The sequence below is a fragment of the Podarcis cretensis genome, assembly GCF_951804945.1.
Source record: "Podarcis cretensis genome assembly, chromosome: 6".
In the NCBI taxonomy this organism is placed as follows: domain Eukaryota; kingdom Metazoa; phylum Chordata; class Lepidosauria; order Squamata; family Lacertidae; genus Podarcis; species Podarcis cretensis.
This window is the reverse complement of record NC_137175.1, coordinates 23,677,402-23,702,663: the sequence shown is the minus strand read 5'-3', so window position 1 is coordinate 23,702,663 and position 25,262 is coordinate 23,677,402. Positions and strand designations below refer to the sequence as shown.

The 25,262-nt window shown below is 45.7% G+C and overlaps 1 protein-coding gene and 2 long non-coding RNA genes across 3 annotated transcripts in view; 2 read left to right on the top strand and 1 right to left on the bottom strand.

The window, feature by feature from the left end:
* The window catches only part of KCNS1 (potassium voltage-gated channel modifier subfamily S member 1), a 45,081-nt gene extending 30,649 nt beyond the window's left edge, over positions 1 to 14,432 (top strand). The window contains exons 2-3 of the mRNA XM_079979597.1: positions 678 to 1,670; positions 12,676 to 14,432. Of these exons, the coding sequence (XP_079835723.1) occupies positions 705 to 1,670; positions 12,676 to 13,110 (1,401 nt within the window). The 5' untranslated portion in view covers positions 678 to 704 and the 3' untranslated portion in view covers positions 13,111 to 14,432. The remainder of the gene's footprint in view (positions 1 to 677; positions 1,671 to 12,675) is intronic.
* A 1,678-nt stretch (positions 14,433 to 16,110) lies between these two features.
* LOC307218110 lies at positions 16,111 to 22,575 on the bottom strand. Its single transcript, XR_013839781.1, has 3 exons — positions 22,106 to 22,575; positions 19,436 to 20,248; positions 16,111 to 19,394 (listed from the first exon to the last, which is right to left on the bottom strand). It is a non-coding gene; the product is annotated as an uncharacterized lncRNA (long non-coding RNA).
* Positions 22,576 to 22,584: 9 nt separating this feature from the next.
* LOC307218075 overlaps positions 22,585 to 25,262 on the top strand; it is a 343,388-nt gene continuing 340,710 nt past the window's right edge. Inside the window, exon 1 of the long non-coding RNA XR_013839740.1 lies at positions 22,585 to 22,844. This is a non-coding gene — a long non-coding RNA (uncharacterized lncRNA). The remainder of the gene's footprint in view (positions 22,845 to 25,262) is intronic.

Sequence of the window (25,262 nt, the reverse complement as noted above, 5' to 3'; positions counted from 1 at the left end):
CAGGGGATGTGGGCGGGATCATTCCGTCTGGCAAGCTGCAAGGCATGGGCAGATGGAATAATTGGAAGAGTGCACCATTGACTTCCACCCAAGGTGTATAAGGTGAGGAGACCCTGCTGTCAACTTTCCTGTCTCTGTCCACTGCACCCTCAACCTTCTTGCATTGACCAGGAAGGTGTGAAGGAGGCTTCTAAGCACATCTAGTTCGATATGGAAAGATAAGGGTGGAGTGGGTGCCTAGCATGCATGACCACTCTGGGGACAGGGACAGTGGGCATGTGCCAACACCCCCAACACGCACTGCATATCCATGAAGACATTGAGAGGGCTCAGGTTTTATGTGAACAAAGTGGAGAACATCAATCTTTCCTACACCCAAGGAATAGGACAGTAAAGTCTGAAGTTATGTTTAAACTAACTAATAAGAGTGAGAATCAAGGAGGGAAGACAAAGGCAAAACAGGTTTTTAATGAATTTCACAAACTGACTTGCCTAAAGTCAATGGCCATCAGAGTGCAACAGGTTCACCTCCCTTGACCTAGGGCAAATTGCTAAAACAAGCAAGGCAATGGGGTATTCTAACTTACTACAAAATATGCTTTAGATTGCTGCTGTAATCCAACAGAAACTCAGTCTTATATAAAATCTCTCTCTCTCTCTGACTGTCTTGTTTACAGGCCAAATTAGCCCCAGCTCTGCTGATCATGGTCAACAAGACCTTAAACTATTGGGATCCCAATTTTGAGGATGAGGTCATCAACATCAACGTTGGGGGGCTGAGAAGAAGGCTGAGCTCGAGCGCCCTCTCCAAGTTCCCTGACACTCGCCTTGGGCGCTTGCTCTCCTGCGACTCAGAAGAGTCCATCTTGCAGCTGTGCGACGACTATGACGTGAGTGCCCGGGAATTCTACTTTGACCGCAACCCTGGCTTCTTCCTTTATGTGCTCCACTTCTACCAGACGGGCAAGCTGCATGTGATGGACGAGCTGTGCGTCTTCTCCTTTTGCCAAGAGATTGAGTACTGGGGCATCAACGAATTCTTCCTGGACTCCTGCTGCAGCTACCGCTACCATGAGCGGAAGCTGGAGAGCCGCCACCACAACTGGGATGAAGAAAGCGAGGTCAGCAGTGTGGACATGTCTCCGGACGAGATCTCGGATTTCAACCACGACCTGCTTCGCTACAGCACCCTGCGCTGCGGTAATGTGCGCAAGCGCCTCTGGCTCACCATGGAGAACCCGGGCTACTCCATCCCTAGCAAGCTTTTCAGCTTTGTGTCCATCAGTGTTGTGTTGGCCTCCATCGCGAGCATGTGCATCCACAGCATGCCGGAGTACCAGGAGCCCGACGAGGAAGGCATCCTGAAGGACGACACGGTGCTGGAGAACCTGGAGTACTTTTGCATCTCCTGGTTCACCTTTGAAGTGACGGCCCGTTTGCTGCTGGCGCCAAACTTGAGGAAGTTCTTCAAGCACCCCTTGAACCTGATTGACATAGTCTCAGTACTGCCTTTCTACTTCAGCCTTCTGGTGGAAGTGACCGCGGGGAGCGACTCGGAGCTGGGCAACGTGAGCAAGGTGGTGCAGGTGTTTCGCCTCATGAGGATATTCCGGGTGCTGAAGCTGGCAAGGCATTCAACGGGCCTGAGGTCCTTAGGAGCCACCTTGAAGGTAAGCCTGTCATGGGGGTGGCTTTGGCTTCCTGGGATGTTGAAGGTTCTCGGGGCCCAAACTGGACATTAGTTTCAATTCATAGTATGCAGCTGCATATCTCCTTCTATGTTTTCCTTGAAGAATTAATAGACACAAGGGGATTCTTACTGGGAAAGTGGTGTGGGGGGGGGAGGGTTATCTTTCTCTCCATGGTCGTAATGGATAAACCGCCCATGTGCTGTTCTGAAATTCTTCGGACCCCACCCCTAGCACGGCACATGGAGAAGGAGCAAGGGGAATGCTGCAATGAACAGGTGGAAGTCCTTTTTCAGGGCTTCTGTTGACGGGCCTGGTTAGTCAAATCCGATCCCAAGTATTGGTCCTGACCTTTAAAACTCTAAATAGGTAAAAAGTAAAGGTAAGGTAAAGGACCCCTGGATGGTTAAGTCCAGTCAAAGCCAGCTATGGGGTGCAGCACTCATCTCGCTTCAGGCTGAGGGTGCTGGCGTTTGTCTACAGACAGCTTTCCGGGTCAAGTGGCGAGCATGACTAAGCCACTTCTGGCACAACAGAACACCGTGACGAAAGCCAGAGCACACGGAAATGCCATTTACCTTCCAGCTACAGTGGTACCTATTTATCTACTTCCACTGGTATGCTTTAAAACTGCTAGGTTGGCAGGAGCTGGGACAGAGAAACGGGAGCTCACCCTGTTGTGTGGATTCAAACCGCTGACCTCCTGATTGGCAAGCCCAGTGGTTTAGACCCACGTCCGACTTTGAACAATTGGAGGCCCAGTTGCTTAAAAGGCTTCCAGTACCTATATGAACCTGCCAGACCACTAAAAGCAGTTGGCGAGACCTTGCTTGTATGTCAGTCAGTCAGGAAGGCTAGGCTAGGACTCAGAAACTTTTCAGTGGCAGCCCCACACTTATGGAACTCCACCCCATAAGAAATCCCCACATCTTTCAGTTGGGAATAGATTGTGTGCTTCCTGTGTGCTGCTGATCTGTCGCTTTTACTGTTTTAATGCTCTACATGTGTTTTATAACTGTTTTTATCAGACACCATATGCTGCCTTAGCAAAATACTGCATTTCAAAATGTGGCTAGTAAGTCTGTTAGATAAATAAGTGTAAATAGACAAGGCTGGGCTTCTGTGTCCTGCAAAGCCTCCTGATGTTTCACAGAGGTGGTTTCTAAGCCTTTGAACTAAGTAACACATATCCAAGTATTATTATTTTTTCTTGATCCTATTCCTTACGTTCAGACATTTACTTCTCTGGATTTTGGAAAGGAGGAAAAATACCGTGTCTGCTGTCCTAAACCATCTGGCCTAATTGCAAACTCCTTGAAATTTCCAGGCGATACCCTAGGATGTTTTCCTTGCTCAGTGGAGCATAGCTCTTTATAATTTGTGATCCTCCTGCCAGCCAGCCTTAGGCTGACCTGCAAGAGCTGGCATTTGTCTGACACCAGAAGGAGTTTTCAGGCTGGCTGGCTGGCTGCATCTGCATGACTGGCTGTCTGAGCAGAGATGGGATCTCCTGTAGTGTAGCGGGTGTTTATCTGTGGGTTCTGCTGGGGGTTCCTACTCTTGTTCTCAAAAGGCCTCCCATATTGTAATGAGAACAGGCAAGACTCTCCATCTGCAAGAAGATGAATCGTTCAGTTTCAGCCTTGCAGGGAGCTGCCCAAAAGTGACCTCACCAAGCATAGGGCCAAGGCATATGTATGTATTTATTCAGCAGGCTTTATCTCTACCACTTAATCATCGAAACCTCTAAACTGTTTGCATAAAATATCCATTAAAATGACCAATGCAATCATATGCTAAAAACAAGTTTACTTATTCCTCCCCCACAAAATGTATGAAGTCAGCTGTTTTAGAAACATGCATTGTAAAATAGGATTCATATAAAAATATGTGTCAAATGGGTATCTGGGTATGCTTGCTTACACCAAAAAGTTTTTAGCAGGTGCTGAAAGCAGTACAGTGAAGGTGCCCGGTTAATATAAATGGGCAGGGAGTTCCATAGCTTAGGTGCTGCCACACTGAAGGATCAGGAAGGAACATTATGTGGCACTGCCAATTCGCAGACTGAAGTGGTTGAGTGGGCCAATATATATGGGGTAAGGCAACGCTCCTCCTAAGATATTATGTAGTGAAGTGCATGCTATTTATTATGTAGTGAATTTGCTGCAGAATTTTACACAGCTGAAGGGTCCTGATGGGTTTGCCAGGATCCAGACCTTCAATCATCTTGGTTGCCCTCATTCCAGCTTGTCAACGTCCTTCTTAAATTGTGGTCCCTCCCTAAAATTGGACAAAGTATTCCAGGTGTGGTCTGACCAAGGCAGAATAGAGTGGTACTGTTACTTCCCTTGATCCAGACACTCTGTTTCTGTTGATGCAGCATAGAATAGCATTAGCTGCTAAGGTCATTTCTAATCCTGATTCTGTCTTCTGCAGCATTTGCTACCCCTCCCAGTTTAGTGTCAATTGCAGATTTGATGAGCACCCCTTCAATTCCTTCATCCAAGTTGTTTATAAAGACGTTGAACAACAATGGGCCCAGGACAGAACCCTGCGGCCACCCCGCTTGTCATTTCTTTCCAGGGTGATGAGGAACTGAACTCCTTGGGTTAAGTCAGTCAACCAGCTACATATATACCTAACAGTTACTTCGTTCAACCCACATTTTACCAGCTTCCTTGCAAGAATATCATGGGGGTCTTTGCCAAAAGCCTTCCTGAAATCAAGAGACACTGTGTTCACAGAGTTCCCCCGATCCACCAAGCTTATAACACTGTCAAAAAAAGAAATGAGATTTGTCTGGCATAACTTGTTTTTGAGAAACCCAGGCTGGGTCTTAGTAATCACAGCATTCTTTTTTAAGTGCTTGCAGACCCAACGGTTGAATTATCTGTTCCAGGACCTTTCCTGGTATTGATGTCAAACTTATCTTGTCCAACCCTCTGCAATGCAGAACTCTCAGCTAAAGCATCCATGACAGGTGGCCATCCAACCTCTGCTTAAAAACCTCCAAAGAAGGAGTGTCCACAACCTCCCGAGGGAGACTGTGTGCTGGGCCTGGGGGTAACCCGAGAACCACGGTCCAGGTACGGTCCAGAATCCGTAGGAGTCAGTCCGACAGGGACGAGGCAGGAAACCAGGCAAGGACAGGTACAGGATCTCAGGCAGCGTCTGGAATACAGCAATGTTGCTCCTGCAACCTGGGGCGGGGTTCAACAGCCTTTTATCTTTGTCGGTGTAACAGACTGTGATGGCCTGGGAATCCGATTCAGAGGCTGAACCGGAGGAATCCCAGCCTGCACAGGAGTCCCCGCCTCCAGGGCCAGCTGAGCTGGGGCAGGGCCTTGATTCTGAAGCGCCTGCACCTGTGCCGGATCCTCAGGAGCAGGCACCAGGTGAATCCACTCTGGCTCTGGAGGTGGTTGAGGACTCAGTGCCTACAGGTGAGTCTCCCCCTGGATCCAGTAACCCTTCAGCCTCTCCTGAACTGCAGAGGCTCAGGGCAGAGAGGCGAAGGGAACTGGTTTCTCCCAGGAGGAGTGCTCGCCTTAAGGCCAGGAGAGGCGGGTCTCCTGGGGGCCGGGGCCGCCCCTGGCCTCAGAGAAAATAAAGGCCAGTCAGCTCAGTCCCAGGTTGCGGGAGCAACGTAGTTGAAGAGCTGTTTCGGCCAGCATCCAGTCCTGTTCCCCCAGAGTTCCTGTCCTTGCCCGGCTCCTCGCTGTGGACCCGTGGAGGACTGTCTGCCGACCCTCAACTCAGGTCCTGGACCTCACCCCACAGTAACCTCCCCCCCTGGACCAGCACACAGACGGTCCTGATCTCCCAGTGACTCACCTCCCTGTTTCACCTGAAGGCGAGCACTCCTCCTGCAAGTACTCAGGTCTCTCCTTCTCTCAGACCTTAGTCTCTGCAGCTCGGGAGATGTCAGTGGGTTACTAGACCCAGGGGCTGCCTCAGCCTCCCCTGACCAAACTGGTAGTGGAGCAGCTGTAAGTGATGGCCCAGCTGAAGGCAATGAGGTAATCCCCGCATCTGCAGTCAGGGCAGGCTCAGGCCCCTGACTCAACCTAGCTGGTGTTTGTTGCAGGGGAACCTGTGCAGACTGGAACACTTCAGGATAAGGCCCTAGACTTGGTTCAGATGATGCCTGAGGCAAAGGATCCAGTACACACTGAGACTCCTTTGGTTCCGAGTTCGAGCCCGAGTCCCAGGCCATCACAGATTGTTCCACTGCTGAATAGCTGTTACTGTCAGAAAGTTCTTCCTGATGTTTAGTCGGAATCTCCTTTCTTGTAACTTGAATCCATTGGTTTGGGACCTACCTCGCAGAGCAGGAGAAAACAAGCTTGCTCCATCTTCCATGTGATGCCTTTGAGATATTTGAAGATGGCTATCAAATCTCCTCTCAGTCTCCTCTAAACCAGGCTTTTTAAAAAAAAATCATTTTTATTGGTTTTACAAATACAAAGTACAAATAAACACAAATTAGTAAAAACATATCTGTATAGCGAGATTCTCCGAATTGTGAGCCTTCCCCCCATTCCCTCCATGGGGTCTCATTTTAAGGATCTCCAACTGCATATTCGTGCGTACTCCAATTTTTATATCAAACCACATTGTCCATAGTATTTCTTTACACCACAAATGAGTCAAAATCCTGCTCTTGTTTCCATCTGCTTACAGTGGTCTCCTAGGTAACTTATAAATTTCCCCATTCTTTTATTAAGTTTTTATCCTCTTGGTTTCTGAGTTTTCCAGTCAGCTTTGCCATCTTGGCATAGTGCATTAGCTTGGTTTTCCATTCTTCTCTGGTAGGGACCTCTAATCCAGGCTTAACATACCCATCTCCCTCAATCGTTTCTCATAAGGATTGGTTTCCAGACCCTTGATCATCCCTTCTTGGTTGCAGAAACCTGGTTATGAAGTTTTCTCCCCAAGGAGGAAGATGCTTATATTGCTGTCATTTAGGTATGAAATGAACACTGCTGTTTCTGAAAGGTTTACCTGCTTCCAGTTTTATTCAGTGTTTTACCTTGAAGTTTACTTCATTGTTGTATATCCGGGTCATCCACCCTGGGGGTGTTTTATATTTAGTGGTCAAATGTAACATACCTGACCAAGTTGGACCCTAGTTCTTAAAGAAGGCGGGGAGCCTTGATGCAAATCAAGCATGAGCGCTGGAAGCAGGAAATCGCCTATTTTGGGACATTGGGACCAAGGAACAGGAGGGTAGTGATGGTGCAACAAGGAGGAGACACAGTGTAAGTGGAGCTCCTGTTTGGAAGTATATTTCTCATCACTGCTTTGTGCTGTAAGCGTAGTTTGTTTTATTGCTTCCCCCCGCTGCCTCCCCTGCTCACGCAGCCAGCAAAGTGAGAGGCCAGAAGTGAAGGTAATGGCTGCTATAAGAAGATGAAAATGTGTTATTGATCCAGAAACCTGGGACCCATTATCTCCAAGTGTAAATTTCACCCAGATATCTTTGTCTAGTTTTTCCTTTTTATGAGTTCCACCTTCCTTGCTGGTAGGATGAAGTTCTTATTCCCTAACTTAGTTTTCTCCCCCAGCATTTTCATGCTCTCTGCTCCCCCCCCCCCCATTCACACACACACACAGCATCTTAGGTTGCTCCACATTTCTGGCTGGGTTGCACTTGGATCAGCTGCCCCCCCCCTCTCTATTTTGACAGTTTCATTTTGAGTCTGACTGTCACTATGCTGTTGTCCCAGCCTGTCTGTCAATTGTGTCCCTGCCTATAAATAACCGGCTCTGACAGATCTTGTTCTGCTCATGTCACATGACTCTGGGTTAGTCCTCCTCGCTGCTTCTTCTGCTTGGCGATGGCAAGAGGGACTTCCATTCCCCCACCTGACACGCCTGAGCGAAAAACACGCATCCCTGACGTTGACAGATGGACTCGTCATCTTTTGACAGCGACACATGGGTCATTCAGTGTAAGCAGCAGTTCCAGCTGTAGTTAGCCGGTCGGTTGTGATCCTTCCCTGTGCCGTAGAGCAAATACTGAGCAGCATAATCCATTTCTTCGGCTCCATTTTGAAGACATAAGAGGGGTGTGCTGGAGGAGAATTGCCAACATATAAAGTCTGGTGAGAGCTGGACCATAAAGAAGGCTGATCGCCGAAGAATTGATGCTTTTGAATTATGGTGCTGGAGGAGACTCTTGAGAGTCCCATGGACTGCAAGAAGATCAAACCTCTCCATTCTGAAGGAAATCAGCCCTGAGTGCTCACTGGAAGGACAGATTGTGAAGCTGAGGCTCCAGTACTTTGGCCACCTCATGAGAAGAGAAGACTCCCTGGAGAAGACCCTGATGTTGGGAAAGATGGAGGGCACAAGGAGAAGGGGGCGACAGAGGACGAGATGGTTGGATAGTGTTTTCGAAGCTACCAGCATGAGTCTGACCAAGCTGCGGGGGGCAGTGGAAGACAGGAGTGTCTGGTGTGCTCTGGTCCATGGGGTCACGAAGAGTCGGACACGACTAAACGACTAAACAACAACAACAAAGTCTGGTGCAAAGGCCTTTGATGAGTGGATTTGAGTTCTCAAAGATCCTGCCTGAGGATTGAGAGGGGAGGATTCTTGCCCTTCACAAGAGATGCCCACAGGAAACATTTTAAGGCTGCCCACCCTGTGGCCACCCTTCAACCTTGACCACATTTGTACCATATTTTTAAAGCACTATGATGCCACTCTAAATGGTCATGGCTCTCCCTAAAGAATTCTGGGAGCTGTAGTTTAAGGGAGCTGCCTTCCCCCCCCCAACTCCCCAGAGCTGATGGGGGCGGGGGAGAGGAGGGGGTAAGCCCTGCTTTGCTAGAGGGAGCCTTTGTGTTGGCTTCCACCAGTGGAACTGCTTAGTTGAATGAGCAGCCCCGCCCCCTCTCCATCCCTGAACATCTTTTGCTATCCAAGAGGGTAGGTTTGCTAGCTGACAAGGCTTCAGTCATGCCTATAATCATGTCTCTAAAAAGGAGAACTTCATCTGATACATTTCTGCAAGTTGAAGACTGTTGACATTGATGTTTTGGTGTTTTATTATTATTAGGTGGGATCAATCAGATACATCCTGGCAGCACAATGATTTACACTTGCACAATGGAGCTTCCATGCCCTCTTCAAGTTTGCCAAACCAATTGTGGTGGGAGGAGTGGGGTAAGTTCTGTTGCGCAAGTGTCAATCCTTGCACTGTTAGGATGCATTAGCTGGATATAGTTATTCTTTATTAATTCATGTACCGCTTAATTGCCAAGGTGGCTTCTAAGCAGTTTACAAGTATAAAAAACCCATTATAAAAATATTAATACACATAATTGAAAGGGGTTTGTGTGTGTGTGTGTGTGTGTGTGTGTGAGAGAGAGAGAGAGAGAGAGAGAGAGAGAGAGAGAGAGAAGGAAGTATGGCAGTCCCAGCTTGACTCAGAAACTGGAAATGCTCCATTTTGACCCCGTCTCTGAGATTTAGCACTGGATATTGCCCCTCTCTGTTATGCCAACATAGTCATCCGCTAGGATTGCCAAAACCAATTTGGAAAAAGGAGGAGCTTTGGTAAAATGTGGCTTCTACTGTCACAAGCCTTTCAGCAACTGGGGATTTATTATTATTATTATTTGCCCATCTACCCTTCTGTAAAATTGCATAGACCCAATCCTGCTTGAAGCCCCTCGCACCAGCAACCTCCTTGATCTTCCCTGTGGCTGAGTTGGCACCACATGCAGACACGTCTTCTGGCATTGCGTGAGCCTCCCCCTCCCCTTTTCAAGTCCCTGCTCTGCACTCTGCGAAAGGGAGGAGAGTGACAGATATTTATTTGCCATCAGGAAATCAATCTCCTCCCTGCCAAACATCGCAGACACCAGATGGGTGTTTGTCTCGGGTGAATGCAAACCAGGGACTTGCCCAACATACGGCTGGCAGTGGTGCCAATCTGGAGTCCAGCCCCGTCTACATCCTGAGAGGCAGGCCAGCAGCACCAGACAGATTCTTGATGGCTCCATGTTTTGCCCTTCAGAGAAGCTGCGCTGGGAGCTGGAGAAACACCAAGGGCAGCGAAGGCTGCCTGACCCTTGAGGCTCTCTTTGCATTAGTCACAGGGGAGGGGTGGTGGTCAGCAAAGCATCTTGATTCTTATTCTGAGAGCTGTTAAGAAGCATATTGATCCAGGAAGGCGCCTGGACCCTAGATAAACAGATATTAAGCTGGTGACACTGGGGAGCAAGGGTGTTTATGTGTTTTTAGCACCTCCTTCCAAGGCTTCAATCCTTCATAAAGTAAGAGAGCCATGAATCTCACCAGTCAATAACAGGTTCAGCACACTCCTGGGAGTGACTCTCAGACGTAAGGCATACTGAGTTCAGTAGAGTTTAAGGTAAAGGGTAAAGGGACCCCTAACCATTAGGTCCAATCGTGGCTGACTCTGAGGTTGCGGTGTTCATCTTGCTTTATTGGCTGAGGGAGTCGGCATACAGCTTCCGGGTCATGTGGCCAGCATGACTAAGCCACTTCTGGCGAACCAGAGCAGCGCACAGAAATGCTGTTTACCTTCCCGCCAGAGCGGTACCTGTTTAGCTACTTGCACTTTGATGTGCTTTCGAACTGCTAGGTTGGCAGGAGCTGGGACCGAGCAACTGGAGCTCACCCCATCGCGGGGATTCAAACCACCGAACTTCTGATCGGCAAGTCCTAGGCTCTGTGGTTTAGACCACAGCGCCACCCGTGTTTACTCCCAGGTAAATGGATGTAGGATTATTCTGCAAAATGAGGCGTTCTACAAACAGTTCGAATGGCAGCAAAAGTCACCTGCTTGCAATTTAGTTGGTCTCTCTGCAGTGCAAATGGCTCTCCCACCCTACCCCATTATGAATTGAGAGGGTGGGATAAATGAGAACATATTATTTTAATATAATGATTCTGAGCTGCACAAGTGTACAAGAAAAATCAAACCTGTAACAAGCTATTTCAAATGTTGCAGCTGTGAAATATTAAGAGGTTGCAAATTGGATACAGTGCGAGCACACCTAACTGTGTCTGCATTGCAAGCTCTTTAAGTCTCATATTATTAGTATTTTAACGAGTATTTATTAAAGTTATTGGTTGCTTTTTTTGCCATAGCAGCTTAAAGCGCCTTGCAATGTTTTAAGCCAACAACCACATATGTACGTTTAAGCCAGCTTTAAAATGCAATCTTAAAGATAATTCTGGGGTATTTTTTAAAGCAAGATTAAAACATCTCACCCATGCAAAAAGACCATAGATCATTAAAAGCCAAAAAAAGTTGTGGCTTGGCACACAAAGATATATAATGATGGCACCAGACGAGCTTCTCCGGGGTGAGTATTCTACAAGCAGGAAGTCACAACTGCAAAGGCCGGTTCTCATGGAAGGGGCACAAAAAAGGAGGGCCTCAGATGATGATCGCAGAGGTATTGGCTGTGGCATAGGCATCAATATAATGTCGCTGTGTTGCACACTGCTCTGAAAATCATCCAAGAAAGATGTTGGTTGGTTGGTTTAATGGTACTGGAGATAGCTCAAGCTCCGCATTCCCAGGGTCTGTGTTTCACTCAACATTAATGCAGGGCAGGTGCGTAGGGACAAAACAGTGGGAGCGGTACTAAACCCTTCTTAGTTTGCATTTCTTGGTACATAAAGTATTGATCTGATGTGTAGAGATCTTTCCTATTCTAATTAATTCAAGAGGGTTCTGGAAGCTTCTCTGTGTGAAAGAAACAAGCAGAAGGTTCATGGTGTTTGGGTTACTCCTTCAGAGAAGATGAGTACAGCTGGTTTAAACTGGTTCTCTTATCTCTTCTGTCAAAGTCATGCTGACTATAATAATAGGCCAGAAGGAGCCTGGGTTTTCCTTTCCTTTCCTTTCCTTTCTTTCTTTCTTTCTTTCTTTCTTTCTTTCTTTCTTAATTGATTTTTTATTGAATTTTAAATTAGTTATTCATATACACATTCCATTCACTCTTTAACATATATCGTACACATATAAAAACCAAACAATAACAACATTTCTACACAAGTGATTTCCCACCACCTCAGTGCGGCTTCTTCTGTTTTCTTTCTCTTTTCAACTGTGTTGTTTTTCCTTATTGTCTTTCTAATACATAATATATCTTATCTATCTGATCTTTACTTTGCAAAATTTAGTTGAAACATATCAAGGGTTTTATTTGAGAACAATGTTTTCCTAGATGATCTTTTACACATTCTCTTTTCCCAGATAATCTTTTACACATCACTTTCTCTTTCTATCTCTTTTCCTTCTGGTGTGGTGTTCTGTATATAGCATTAAGGTTTAGTTTTATTATAAGTTATTGTAATATTAAGTTAAGTCTGCTGCAACTGGATTTCTTACAGACAGTGCCAATCCTGAATGTATTAGATTTGTGACCATTATGCTCATTTGCCTTCAGTAGCAGTAAAGCTCTGCTGGATGAAATACAATTGCCTCTGGTCTATTTTTTGAGAATCCTGCAACGTGTTTAGGTTTTAATTCAGCTAACTATACGTTGGAATCTACTCTGGATCAATATTGAGTAGAATTCCATGACAACCCTTCCCGTCCACTGATTCTTCTGCTCCAATGCCCTTCCAGGCAGATGCTGGACTGCAGCTGTCTCCCATTATCGCTGAGCACTGGGTGTGCTGCCTGGGGCTAATGGTGGGTGGAGTCCACAGTTCCCCCACCCCTCCCTTAGCAAGTGCAGAATTAGAAGACTATTGATTGAGGCAACTTGTAGTTCCACCCTAAGTAGGTTCGTGACACTTGCTATCTGAGTTCCCACATGATACAAAGAGGGATATCCCTGTCTTAAGAGGGGGGGGGGGAGCCAACCAGCTCCTCAGGGAGCAGAAAAGCCAAGAAGGTCCCCATGACCTTCCTTCCCTCTAAGAATCTCTTTATTCTCAGTTGTACGCTGTTGCTGCCCATTCCCACAATCTTTTCTATTCTCCTTTTCAGCACAGCTACAGAGAAGTGGGAATCCTACTCCTGTACTTGGCCGTTGGGGTGTCCGTGTTCTCCGGAGTGGCCTACACAGCTGAAAAGGAAGAAGATGTTGGCTTTGATACCATCCCCGCCTGCTGGTGGTGGGGGACAGTGAGCATGACCACCGTCGGCTACGGAGATGTTGTGCCAGTGACGGTGGCCGGCAAGCTGGCGGCTTCCGGCTGCATTCTGGGCGGGATTTTGGTTGTGGCGTTGCCCATCACAATCATCTTCAACAAGTTCTCCCACTTCTACCGCCAGCAGAAGGCCCTCGAGGCTGCTGTGCGGAACAGTGATAAGAAGGAACCGGAGGACTCTGAGAATTACCCGAGCCAAGAGTCAGAGTTTTGCAGCGAGGCCTACCAGAGAGACGATGACTTTACCAGAAACATACTTCCAGTCCATTGAGACGGACAGGGAATCAGGGACTTCAATTCTGGCATCAGGCTTCCAGGCAAGGAGCTCGTGCGATGGTCGCAGGAGCAAATATCTCTGCCATCTTGGGCCTATTAGTTATCAGTGACCTGTTGCAGAATCACTTGCCTGCTGAGCCAATGCAGGTACCAACTCACCTTATGCATCTGGATTTCCAGTATTTTGCCCAAGACGCTATACACTGTGACTGACTCGATCCTCTACCCACCAAGGGACCCTTGGAGCCAAATGGCCAAACTGCTATGCTTCTTGATGCAGTCCATATCTCATCCCTCCAGAGCAGCAAAAGAGGGTAGCTTTACCATTATCAGCACTTTTTAAGGTCCTTGCAGGGGTGTGTGAGTGGGGAAAATGCTATTAGTAACCCTCAGGTATAACCGACAGGCAGGGGAGCAAGGCATTCTGGCTGGATTGGAAATGCAAGACTAGAATCCTAGCAGATAATAGGCAAATGGCGCAACCATTTTTTAAAGGCTCTTTTTTCTCATTTTAGGCATTCAGCAGCCATCCAAGTAACAACCACCATGTCCTTAGTTCAGATACAACCAAATGCTTTCCACTGTCCGTTAAGTTGTCAATACACAACATTATTCCCCTCCCCCCAATTTCTGTGCTCTGAAGACCGGATTATGATTCTGCTTCAGCTGTTGCCAAAGAGACCAGATAACGGTTGCAAAGTCTATCCTGAGTTTCGGTGACAAAGTGTTGTTTGTGGCTTATGAGATTTATAGAAGAAAGAACCTCCTGGCTCCCTTGATAAATGTCTGTCCAACGGAGACAGTGGAGACTTATCAGTGGATGCAGAAGAATTAAATAGATTTGAAGCTGATGAAGGAAAACAGGGCAGGGTGGTGTGGGAGAATTGTGATACCTTGATGTGCTGAATAAGGGTTGGAGTACATCACGGGGTGGGTGGGGCTGCTACTTAGTGCTTCATGGCCAATTCTCCACCCCAGCCCTTAATGTTTTTGAATGAAATGGATGCTTTTTCTACAACTATGCATGGTATACTGTTGAGAAATTGGAGAGGGAATTGCCCACTCCCCTTGCCTTCTAAACATTGGTGCCCAAAGCCCAATTGAAAGATTAGATTAAAAAAAAAAGATACTAAAGCAAATGTCTGATACAATTCAACTGTCACAAAATAATAGTGTCAGCCATTGGAGTAGTAGATGGCTTAAAATTAGGCTTCATCTGCACTGTACACTTAAAGCAGCCCTGGCTTCCCCCAAAGAATTCTGGGAGCTGTAGTTCGTTAAGGGTGCTGAGAACTATTAGGAGGCTCATGTTCCCCTTAAAGAAAAGGTAAAGGGACCCCTGACCATTAGGTCCAGTCGTGGCCGACTCTGGGGGTGCGACGCTCATCTCGCTTTATTGGCTGAGGGAGCCGGCGTACAGCTTCCGGGTCATGTGGCCAGCATGACTAAGCCGCTTCTGGAGAACCAGAGCAGCACACGGAAACGCCGTTTACCTTCCCGTCAGAGTGGTACCTATTTATCTACTTGCACTTTGATGTGCTTTCAAACTGCTAGGTTGGCAGGAGCAGGGACCGAGCAACAGGAGCTCACCCCGTCGTGGGGATTCGAACCACCGAACTTCTGATCGGCAAGTCCTAGGCTCTGTGGTTTAACCCACAGCGCCACCCACGTCCCTCATGTTCCCCTTAGAGAGCTGCAATTCCCATAGTGCTTTACCAATCAATCCCTCTTCACATGGAACTCTTGAGAATTGTAGCTTAGTGAAAGGAATAGGGGGGCTTCTTACAACTCTCAGCACGCTTAACAAACTACAGCTCCCAGAATTCCGGGGGGGGAAGCCATGACAATTCGCAGAGGTATCATAGCCCTCTGAATGTATGGTGTAAATGTGGCCACTGATACTGCTATGTAGACATGGCTGGAATAAGCACAGGTTATCGTAAAGGGGTTTTTGTTTTTGCAGATGTGTTTACCTCGTTTCTGATGGTAGTTTCTCTCCCAGTACTTTGCTCATATTGGGAATGCCTTGCCTCAGTGATCAGTTGTAGAGGAGGAGGTGGAAGAAAGTTTTCAGCTAGGCTCCATACACTCATGACAGGACAGCCATAGCACCCATGCAAATATAGCTGCAGAAAATATGGCCCGTAGCAAGGCGATAGCAGTAGGTTTTCTTCTCATTGGTCACAAGGTGTTATATAACTTCACCTGATACATGATTATAAGGCTCGGACAGCAGCAGTAACATAATACTGTCATTGGGGCCAACGAAAATGTCACAAGATAACGAGCAAGCTTCCAAGAACGCAGAACTCTCCTTTGAGGCGAAGGTTAAGCAAGAAAGCACAGGGTGGGAAGATGGCACACTTTACCATTTGTAACAATCTGAAAATTGACTAGAGGAGGTATTGGGCACGTTTAATAGCCTGGCCTGAGTTAGTTGCAAACAACAAATGAATCTCTGGGTTCACCAAAGGCTGCGAGAAGGAAGAAGCAATGACTAGCTTTCACTTTTGAAAATATCAATGGCAGCAGTTATTCTGGTCTGTTTCTAAAGCTAATCAGAACAGAAACATCTCTTATAAGGTAGACTTAACACTTACAAGAGCTCTGCCAATGATAACTCTGGCATGGCAGCCCCCAAATTGTTTTAGCATCCCATTGTGGACATGGACCTTTGTTTTGTTTTTGTCTTTAGTAGTTGTGTGTCTGAGAGAAGTTAAACAAGATCTTCAGGGAGGAGGACCCTTTTCCAAGATGGAACCCAGCAGGGGAACCTGAGGAAAAAGGGGGGGTTCTGATTAGCACTGCAAACCTTGAACCACTAAAGATTTCCTGTTGGTTTCAATTGGGGTTAATTCACAGTGGGTGGTGTGAGGATTGTGGCCCAATAACCTGATCCTTTACACTTGCTGCACCCAGAATGCACTGCAGCAACCAACACGATTTTCCTCTGGACGCTACAGGGCCAGTGATAGATTACACAGGTACCAATGCCTGGGCAAAGTAGCAAGCCAGTTCAGTTTTGCAAGCCAGTCTTTTGCCACAAAAGTTCCATTTTGGTCCAATTGCTTTGTACCTTGTACATCTCAAGCTTGCTGTGGGGTCTCTTGTTCTCTGTGCTGTACTGCTCAGTGTGCTATCATCGGTCTCCGTTCAAAGAAAAATGGAGAATTATTAGGGGCCCGCAAGTGTTTTTCCTAGTGGATTCAAATTAATTTAGCAGAATTTCCCTTCAGCAGCGAGCTTTGCTCCGAGCATGTGGGAATTCTTCTGCTGGCGTGGGCATGTGATGATAATGAAATGTCACTATTATGGGATGAGTAGGCTGCGGAGCTCAGGGCCTACTGCAGGCGACAAAAACCACAGCCTTCCACGAACACCCCAGGGGATGCTGATGCAACGCAACCGGGAAGCCTGTGAATGGCAAATAGCGCGGCTCCCTGTGTGCTAGGCAGCTGGAGGAACTTTCTTCCAGTGTTCCTGCCTGCCTGCCAGCTGCTCTCTTAATCCCTGAGGTCTCTTTCTAAAGTAGGCAAAGGGAACAGGAAGCTTCCTGACAACAGAGTCGAGCCATTGTTCCATCTAGCTCAGTATTGTTCATGTTGACTAGCAAGCAGAGCCCCAGGATTTCAGGCTTTCTCCCAGCCCTATTGGAGATAGAACCTGGACCTTCTGCATGCCAATCAGGTGTTCTGCCCAAGAGCGACAGTGATTGCCTAAAGGGTTGCAGTCAGGAAATAAATATGCTGATGGCCCCAGAAGAAGAAGAAACTGCATCTGCCAAAATGTACCCCCCCTGAAAAATGAAGGGGCACTGTTATTCCTTGTCAGTCCTATTATGCCCCCCGGGGCTATTTGGGGAACATGAGTGAGGGGGATATAAATTGAATTATTAATAACAATAAACCCAAAACTCCCTTCTGAGTTTTTCTGAATGACTCTCAAGGGGAATACACATGCAATGTGTTTATAAATATGTAAGCGAGTCTTTGCACACTTTTTTTTTGAAATGCCAGAATTACGGCTCTTTCTGATAAAGAAAGAATGCTTAACGAACATGCCAGAATCCCCTAGCTCAGTGGAATAGGCCGTGGTTTTTCTTTTGTGGGAAAATTGCCCTGGTACCTCCTGTTCAGACTGGGACAGAGTCCTTTCTGAAACCTCGCATAGCTGCTGCCAGTCAGTGAGAGCATACTGAGCTAGGTGGAACAATGATCTGATGAGGAATGTGTTTAAAAGTAACATTAAGTAAAGCATTCAGCGTATAACATGCACATTCAGAGACATACCACACATGACATAGACCTTTGACCCCTCCTGTGCATATAAAACCTATGCATATAAAACCTACGGTACTCATTAAGCTGGCAACACTTCATAAAACATGTATAAGTCCATTCATTCTTAGATGCTTCTCATTTGAATAAAGCTATTTTTCCCTGTCTTCCAAAACAAAAATCAGCTTAGTGCTACCGGATCTCATTTTAATTAAAGCAGTTAATTTGTTCGTTTTCTGACACAGAGGGGTGTGCATTACATTGGGTTCTCCCCCGCTCCCCAGTTATTTGCTAATATCATTTTAGCACCCTCTAGAAGATTACAAACCAAATTCCTATTTACTTTCCTGACACAGTCTCTCGGGCTGTTTAAGATGCCACTTTGTGAAGCATAAGACAAAGAATGCCTGCTGTGTTGTCTTCCATTATTTATAATCTCTCTCTACCCCACACAACCTCTGGTTGTTACATCACCGCAAAATGTGGAGAGAGGAAAAAACCTACCGACCCAACACACCCTTACTGAGCATTTCTCTTACTGTTAGTCACATGTTACATAGGTCTAGTCCTTAAAATATAACTATTTGGAAATATGCAATACAATACAGCTGGAATTGGGTGCTGATTCCTGTCGACTGTAGACTTGCTGAGAAAGCTACCGTATTTTTTGCACCATAACACTCACTTTTTTCCTCCTAAAAAGTAAGGGGAAATGTCTGTGCGTGTTATGGAGGGAATGCCTACGGGTGGCATGCCTACGGATTTTCCTCCTCTAAAAACTATGTGTGTGTTATGGTCGGGTGCGCGTTATAGAGCGAAAAATACGGGGTAGGTTCTCTGCCACGTATGTGAAATGGCTCTCATGCTAAGGTTACCAGATTTTTTTTAGTGAATCCGGGGACACTTTTCAACTTCAATGGATTTTGTATGGGGACTGATGTGTATCTGGGGACTGTCTGGTAACCTTACCTTATGCAAATTGCAAAAAGAATGGGAAACGGAGAAACTAGTTCTCAAAAGTGCCAACGCTATATATATATATATATATATATATATATATATATATATATATATATATAAAATTTAATTTTTATTGAAATATTTTCATGGATAACAAAGGTACATACAATATCTCTGTTTTCAATTCATAGAGTCCTTTCTACAGGACGATTACATTCGATGTGAGAGACTGCTGTCATAGGCATTGTGAGGGGGCAGGGGCAGCAGAGAGATAAACATAGTGTTTTTATTGCATTTCCCTAAAAATTCCTTCAGGACAGCTCACAAGAACAATACATATACAATAGCAACAGCAGCAACAATATCATCACAAAAAAACCGCAACACAAATATCAATACCAAAATCAGCATTGGACAAATCTTAACTTAAAAGCATAAAAATGTGAACCCAGGGAAGGTATCTTTCATTAAAACAGCATTTGGTGTCTGTTGGAAGCCAATTTTCTCAGGTGCCTGTTCCATATTATGGGCACCACCACCAGAAAGACCCTGTCTCTTACACCAGAGGTAGGCAACATGCTGCTCTTCAGATGCTGTGGACTACAGCAAGATCGCCCGAACTATCCCAAACAGTGTTCTTCAACCTTGGGTCCCTGGATGTTGCTGGACTACAACCCCCATCATCCTGAGCCAGTTTAGTCAATAGTCAAGGATGATGGGTGTTGTAGTCCATCAACATCCGGGAACCCAAGGTTGAAGGTCATTACTTATGTCAGCGTATGAGGTTTTTTGAAGTTATGCTTTATATATAATGGCATTAGTAGATCTTTCATGGCTAAACTGTAGACATGTCCTCCTGTTATTAAACAAAGCAGGAGTTTGATCAGGGTTCTGTAGTGTTGTCCTGTGTAGGCCTTCAACCTGGTTCTGCTGTGGTTGGCCAGCCTCATTCTCTGTGACAAATGCTGTAGAATCTTATAGGGGAAGGATCTGTAGATAAGTCCAAGGAAGGAGTGGGGAAACACCTCTTCATTTTCTCTCTCTGGAGAAGTCCATAGTGCTTTGTTTGCCTCAGGCTTCTGCCTTTCATTTGCTCAGGCTCAGTAAGGAAGACAGCCAACTTCTTAAAGCACCTTCGGCTGAGAGATACCCCCCCCCCCCCGTTTATTACATCTGGCTTGAACACCTCCATGAGCCTGGCTGAATTATATCCATATTAACACAACTCGCCAGAGCCTTGGGCTGTTTTTTGTCGGGAATGGCTCGGGAATGGCTTTCAGTGCCCGTTTGTAATGCTGGCTCATTTGGTATGTTCTTCTTAGAAATCCCTTCCTCTATCGGGGCCAATTCAGACCTCCTCCAAACGGCTTCAGAGAAGCAATTGCTGCGAGCGTGCTATGTATCCCCCCCAGTGCATTTCTGGTGTACAGCATCTTGAGAGAAAGCAGGAACCAATAGTAGTTAGAAGGCTTTGCATAGTCCCTGCTCAGTGATACCGAAGCAGGCAATTTAGTGGATGCCTTTTGTAATTGCCCAATTAACACAGTCGTAATGGATCTAATAACAAAGCTTGTCCACTATCGGTTCACTATTAACTCGGGTAGCACTTTGTACTTGTATATCTTCCCTCCAATAACCCATAATAACTTTGGGAAATGGCTAGTTTGACTTCACGTTTAAGAGGCCCTGGAGCCACTGTTAACTTTAAAAATGGAAGATCCATCATCACTGATTTCCCACTTCATGTCTAGTTGTGTGCTCAGTGCCCTGGCTTGGAAAGCTATGCTGCTTGACCTCAATATAACTAGAACTCTCTCCAGTGCCAATTGCTTTGTAATCAAACATCTTCTGCCACAATCACTTGCCTTTCAGCATCAAAAAGTAAATGGCCATGAACTCAACTTACGATAACTAAGGAAGTTTCTTTCTTTTTTTATAAGATTTTTATTGGGTTTTCACATTTTATAAACACAGACACACACACACGGACAAAGACAACACATATAAAATTTCATATCCTTACTTTCCTAACCCCAGTTCTTGACCTCCCCCCACCCCCCCCTTCATACATCCTAATTCAATTAAATTAGCTCAGCAAGTTCATATCTCTCATCCTTTACATATTATTATTATATATATATATTTTTAAAGAAATACTTAATTCTTATTACTTGGCCAAATTTTACTTATCCAGTTTCCTTATAAACATTAAATCCTTTTCTAAGGTCGACTCGAATTCCTTCCACGAATTTCCCTTTTATCTTAAAAATAGGTCATAATAATCAAACACAAAGGTCATAAACATTTTTTAAAAAATTCTTTCCCCCCCCCCGCCCCAGTTTCTGTCCCTTCCCAATGTCCCCATGTCCACAAAAACAGTCTTTAGCCTGGATTCCTCACATCTGAGGCCTTTAAATCTCTGTCAGTCTCTCTCTGCCGATTTTGTTGGTAGCCCTCTTTGTTGGTCCTCGGGTCTCGAAAGAGTTCTAGCTCAGTCTCATCAGATTTTCTTCCATCCAAAGTACTTGACATCAGCTGCTGCGAAAGGTCAGCCAATCCATGCTCAAAGAGGAAGCCCCAATCATATTTCTTATTTCTTTTATATTCAAATATTCCAAGTGTTCCAGGGGCTTCCTCCCTCCTCTTTCGCATCTCTCGCAAGTTTGTAATCCAAAGGTCTTCTTCTTTGTGTTCTGACAATGTAGGCTTGTGGTTGGTACTCTCCATCTGTACTGGCCCTTGTTCCCTCTCCTCCTGTTCCGAAGTTATCTCTTCTAGTTCAGCTGCAGATTTTTCCCCGGTCAAGTCCATTGTGCATTCAGCAGAGTCACTTATTTTAGAGTTCAAGGTTATAAGTTGTTTACTCATAGCCGTAGTCTGCTCCTGCAACTTTCCCACAAGAAAAAACATTCTTTCTATCTCTGCCTGTAATTTTCCATCTGCAGCCATTGTAGTGTTTCAATGTTTCCCCTAGGGGGATTCTGGTTACTTAATAGTCTTTTCCCAACAGTCCGTTACTTTGTTATTTCACTGCTTTGTTCCCAACCATTTTAATTCAAATATAACAAATTTAGTCCAGAAAGGTGTTAAATAATAAGATTTTTAACTTTCACTGCCCGTTTGACAGCTCCTTTGACAGCTGTCAAACTCCTTGTTCCTTTTTCTCCAGCTCACATACAGGACACTCCCGGGTCTGGGGGGGTTTAAACAAAAACTTCCAAAATTCCAGTCTTACTCTCCAGCACAAATCTTCTTGTGTCAAATTCATGAAAATATTATCTTTTAAAAAACACCAAAAAGAAAAAACTCTCCACCTTAGTTCTCCGATCCTTGCTTTAAATCTTCTGTAAGCAGGGGGGTGCGGACTTCCCTTTAGCACATCCCCCGATCGTACCGAATTCAAGGATAGAAATTTTAAAGTCCAAATTCCATTCTACTCACGGATTAATTAAAGTCCAAATTTCAGGGAAGAAAGTCAGCGGTCTCCGGCCATGGCTCGCGGCTTCGCTCCACTGCAGTAGCGGTCCACTCACAGCACCACGCCGCTCCCCGTACCCTCTCCGCAGCCTTTAAAAAGGCTCTTCGTGGGTCGGGGGGGCGCTTAAGGTGCCCGCCGAGTCACCAAGTCCGCAGGCTTCCGCGCCTGCGGTTTCTGAGGGTCCCCGCGTCGCCGTCGCGGTAGAACCCTTCTCCAGTGGAGCCGATTCCCTCCGGAGCTCGGAGGGAATCCGCCATTAACCAGATCGCGCTAACCCGGAAGTCCGATAACTAAGGAAGTTTCTGTTGTCCCGATTCAGCAGCAGAGCTCTGTAGTAGTAGAAGTGATTCTGCTTATCCGTCTCCTCCTCCAACAGCACAAAAGCAGTCCTTTGAAACAGGCACTTGCCTCGTTGCCTGTAGCAATTAAAAATGGTCTCCAGGCAACCAGCCAAGAGATGCTTTGGTAAATGGGAAAGGGTTGGTTTATTGTCTTTTTCTCTACTTCAGCTGAAGTGCTACAAATGAAGCTAGGCAGCAACACTTTTTTATGGGGTAGTAGTAACTGTTGTGAAATCACTTGCAAGGCTGAACAAAGAAAGAAAAGGTTGGATGTGGAAAGACAATGCAGGGGACTGTGACAATATTGATCATTGTAGAGGAGGAAGCCTGTCCCCTCCAAGCGAAAGGTACACCACTTCTTGCTTTTCCTTTTAGCTCCCGAAGCAAATGCTTATATATGCATTGGGGTAAAGTACCGTATTTTTTGCTGTATAAGACTCACTTTTTCCCTCCTAAAAAGTAAGAGGAAATGTGTGTGCGTCTTATGGAGCGAATGCAGGCTGCGCAGCTATCCCAGAAGCCAGAACAGCAAGAGGGATTGCTGCTTTCGCTGCGCAGTGATCCCTCTTGTTGTTCTGGCTTCTGAGATTCAGAATATTTTTTTTCTTGTTTTCCTCCTCCAAAAACTAGGTGCGTCTTATGGTCTGGTGCGTCTTATAGAGCGAAAAATACGGTAGGTTGCCTCTGGACAGCAAAGATGGCATGCTCTTTGTCATTAGTTTGCACCTGTAGGCAATCCTGTAAGCTTTCCTTCCCTAAACCAGTGATGAGGAATTTTTGGCCCTCCACATGTTGATGGACTACAACTGCCACCATCCCTGACTGACCATTGGCCATGCTGGCTGCGGCTGATGGGAGTTGTAGTCCTGCAACATCTGAGGCGGCCACAGGTCTCTCACCCCTGCCCATAACAAATGAATGCCTTAAACCCTTAGGCCCTTGTTGCTCAAACTTGTTATTGTTGTTTAGTCGTTTAGTCGTGTTCGACTCTTCGTGACTCCATTGACCAGAGCACGCCAGGCACTTCTGTCTTCCACTGCCTTCTAGAAGAGTTGCTGTCAGTCAGTGTAGACAATACGGAGGTCAATGGACTTGATGCTCTATTAAAGCTTGATTATTGCCTGCCACCAACTAGAAAATCTGCTGTTTGTGGGCTTCTCAGAGGCTCCTGACTAGTTACAGTGGGAAATAGGACCCTGTTTTAGTTGGACTTCTTGGTCTAATCCGGCAGATCTCTTCTTATGCTCAGGGTTCCATCAAGTGACAATAGTGTGTGATTGGCAATTCCTGTGATGGGGCTGTGATGCAGTCAAATGCACACATTCAAAGATGTGACTTTCTGTCTACCCCTTCCTTCCCTAAGTTGATGCATTCCAGATGTTTGTCTCTAGAATTCCCATCAGCCACAGACAACATACTGCACAGCTGCGCTGGCGAGAGCTGATGGGAGTCATAGTCCAAGACATCTGGAGTGCACCAGGTTGGGAAAGGCTGGTCTACCCTTTAACAAAACAAAGGTGGGGAGGAAATCTCAGTGGTTTCCAATGAGTGGCCTCCCCAGATCAGCAGGCAAGCTAATGTATCTGCCTCCCAGAGCTGTGAGTGCTAAGAAGAGGGAAGAGGTGAGAAAAGTCAAGAGGAATTCAAGCTTCTGTGTTGCCTGAGTTCTCTGTTGCCTGAGTTGCCAAAAACTGCATTAAGCTGCAATATTGATAACTGAGGGCTGATCTAATGATCTCGAAGCCTTCCTCTTCCAAGATTAGAACCGATCAGGGCAAGCACTGGAGTTCAGAATCCCATTGCCATTCTTCTTTATAATGATGAAAATTGCTTTAGTTCCTCTCCTTCCATCAGCATAAGAGCTTTGAGCGCCAAGGCTGCGTTTTCACGAACAAATGTAAGCAGTTCACCTTTGGCGTAATTGAACAAAGAGGACCACATATGTCCTTTATCTAGGTTTGCTGGGTAATCAGAAGTGGGAGAAAGAGAACTGATAATATTTGTAGAATAGCAAATATTCAGTTCCATGCACATGATTATGATTAAGGCTTAAACACAGTTAGGTGTGCTTAAGCCAATTGAGTTAGTGAGCTGTCCCTTATCAGTGACTGGGTTGCTACGATGGCACAGGTTCTTAAAACATTAGAGATCAAAACACTGCCCCTTAACTGAGCTTATGTGATGCTATGGAATGTTTACAGATACTCTTACTGCTGAGATGGAAAATTCAACCTGAAAGGGAGAATCCCATAGGGATAATGGACTGAATTGGAGTGATTCAGAGCCAAACTTCCATTGGTTTGAGCACAATCATTAGAGACCTGAAAGAATCTTACTTAATTCGGTGTTTGTCTGGTCCAATTTGCAGCTAGCTAGCAAACTAGCCATTATATCTCATCTGACAGTCAGACAAATCTGTCCTCTGCCCTGATTTTATTTTGCTTATTTTCAGAATTTATACGACGGCCTTCAATAAATCTTTCTGAGGTTTGTCTCTAGAATTCCCATCAGCCACAGACTGAGGGAGAAAGCATTACATTGTAAAACCACAAAAGGCAAGTTATAAAACAGAAACGATAATAACATTAAAATTTGCAGATGTTAGAAGGGGAACTAGAAAGGTTTTCGTCTGGTGCGGAAAATTTGTTAATATCAGCGACAGGTGAGCTTCTCTGGAGAAGGCAGGGTAGCATATGCAGGAAGATCCTTTCTGTACTCTCCTCCCAGTCCTTTTATTTAAAACCAGAATTTAGGTTCAACAGCATGCTTTTCCAAAACAGAAATTATTTACAACCCAGCCATGATGCATATTTGTGTGGAAGTAAGCCTCAGTGAATTCAAAGGGACGTACCCTAGCAAATGCATAGTATTGCAACCACATTGAATCCATTTTAGCTGTGTACATGGCACTATAGTAGCTAGAATGGCAGGGGAAGTTGGATCCAGACTTAAATTCCTTTCAGATATGAAACTTGGCGGGTGTTTCTGGTAAGTCACCAGCTCTCGGTGTAACTTAAGGGAGAGTTTGTGAAGCTAATTCAGCTCTGAGTAAGAAAGCAAGGCAAGATTTAAATGCAAGAAAAAAACAAGT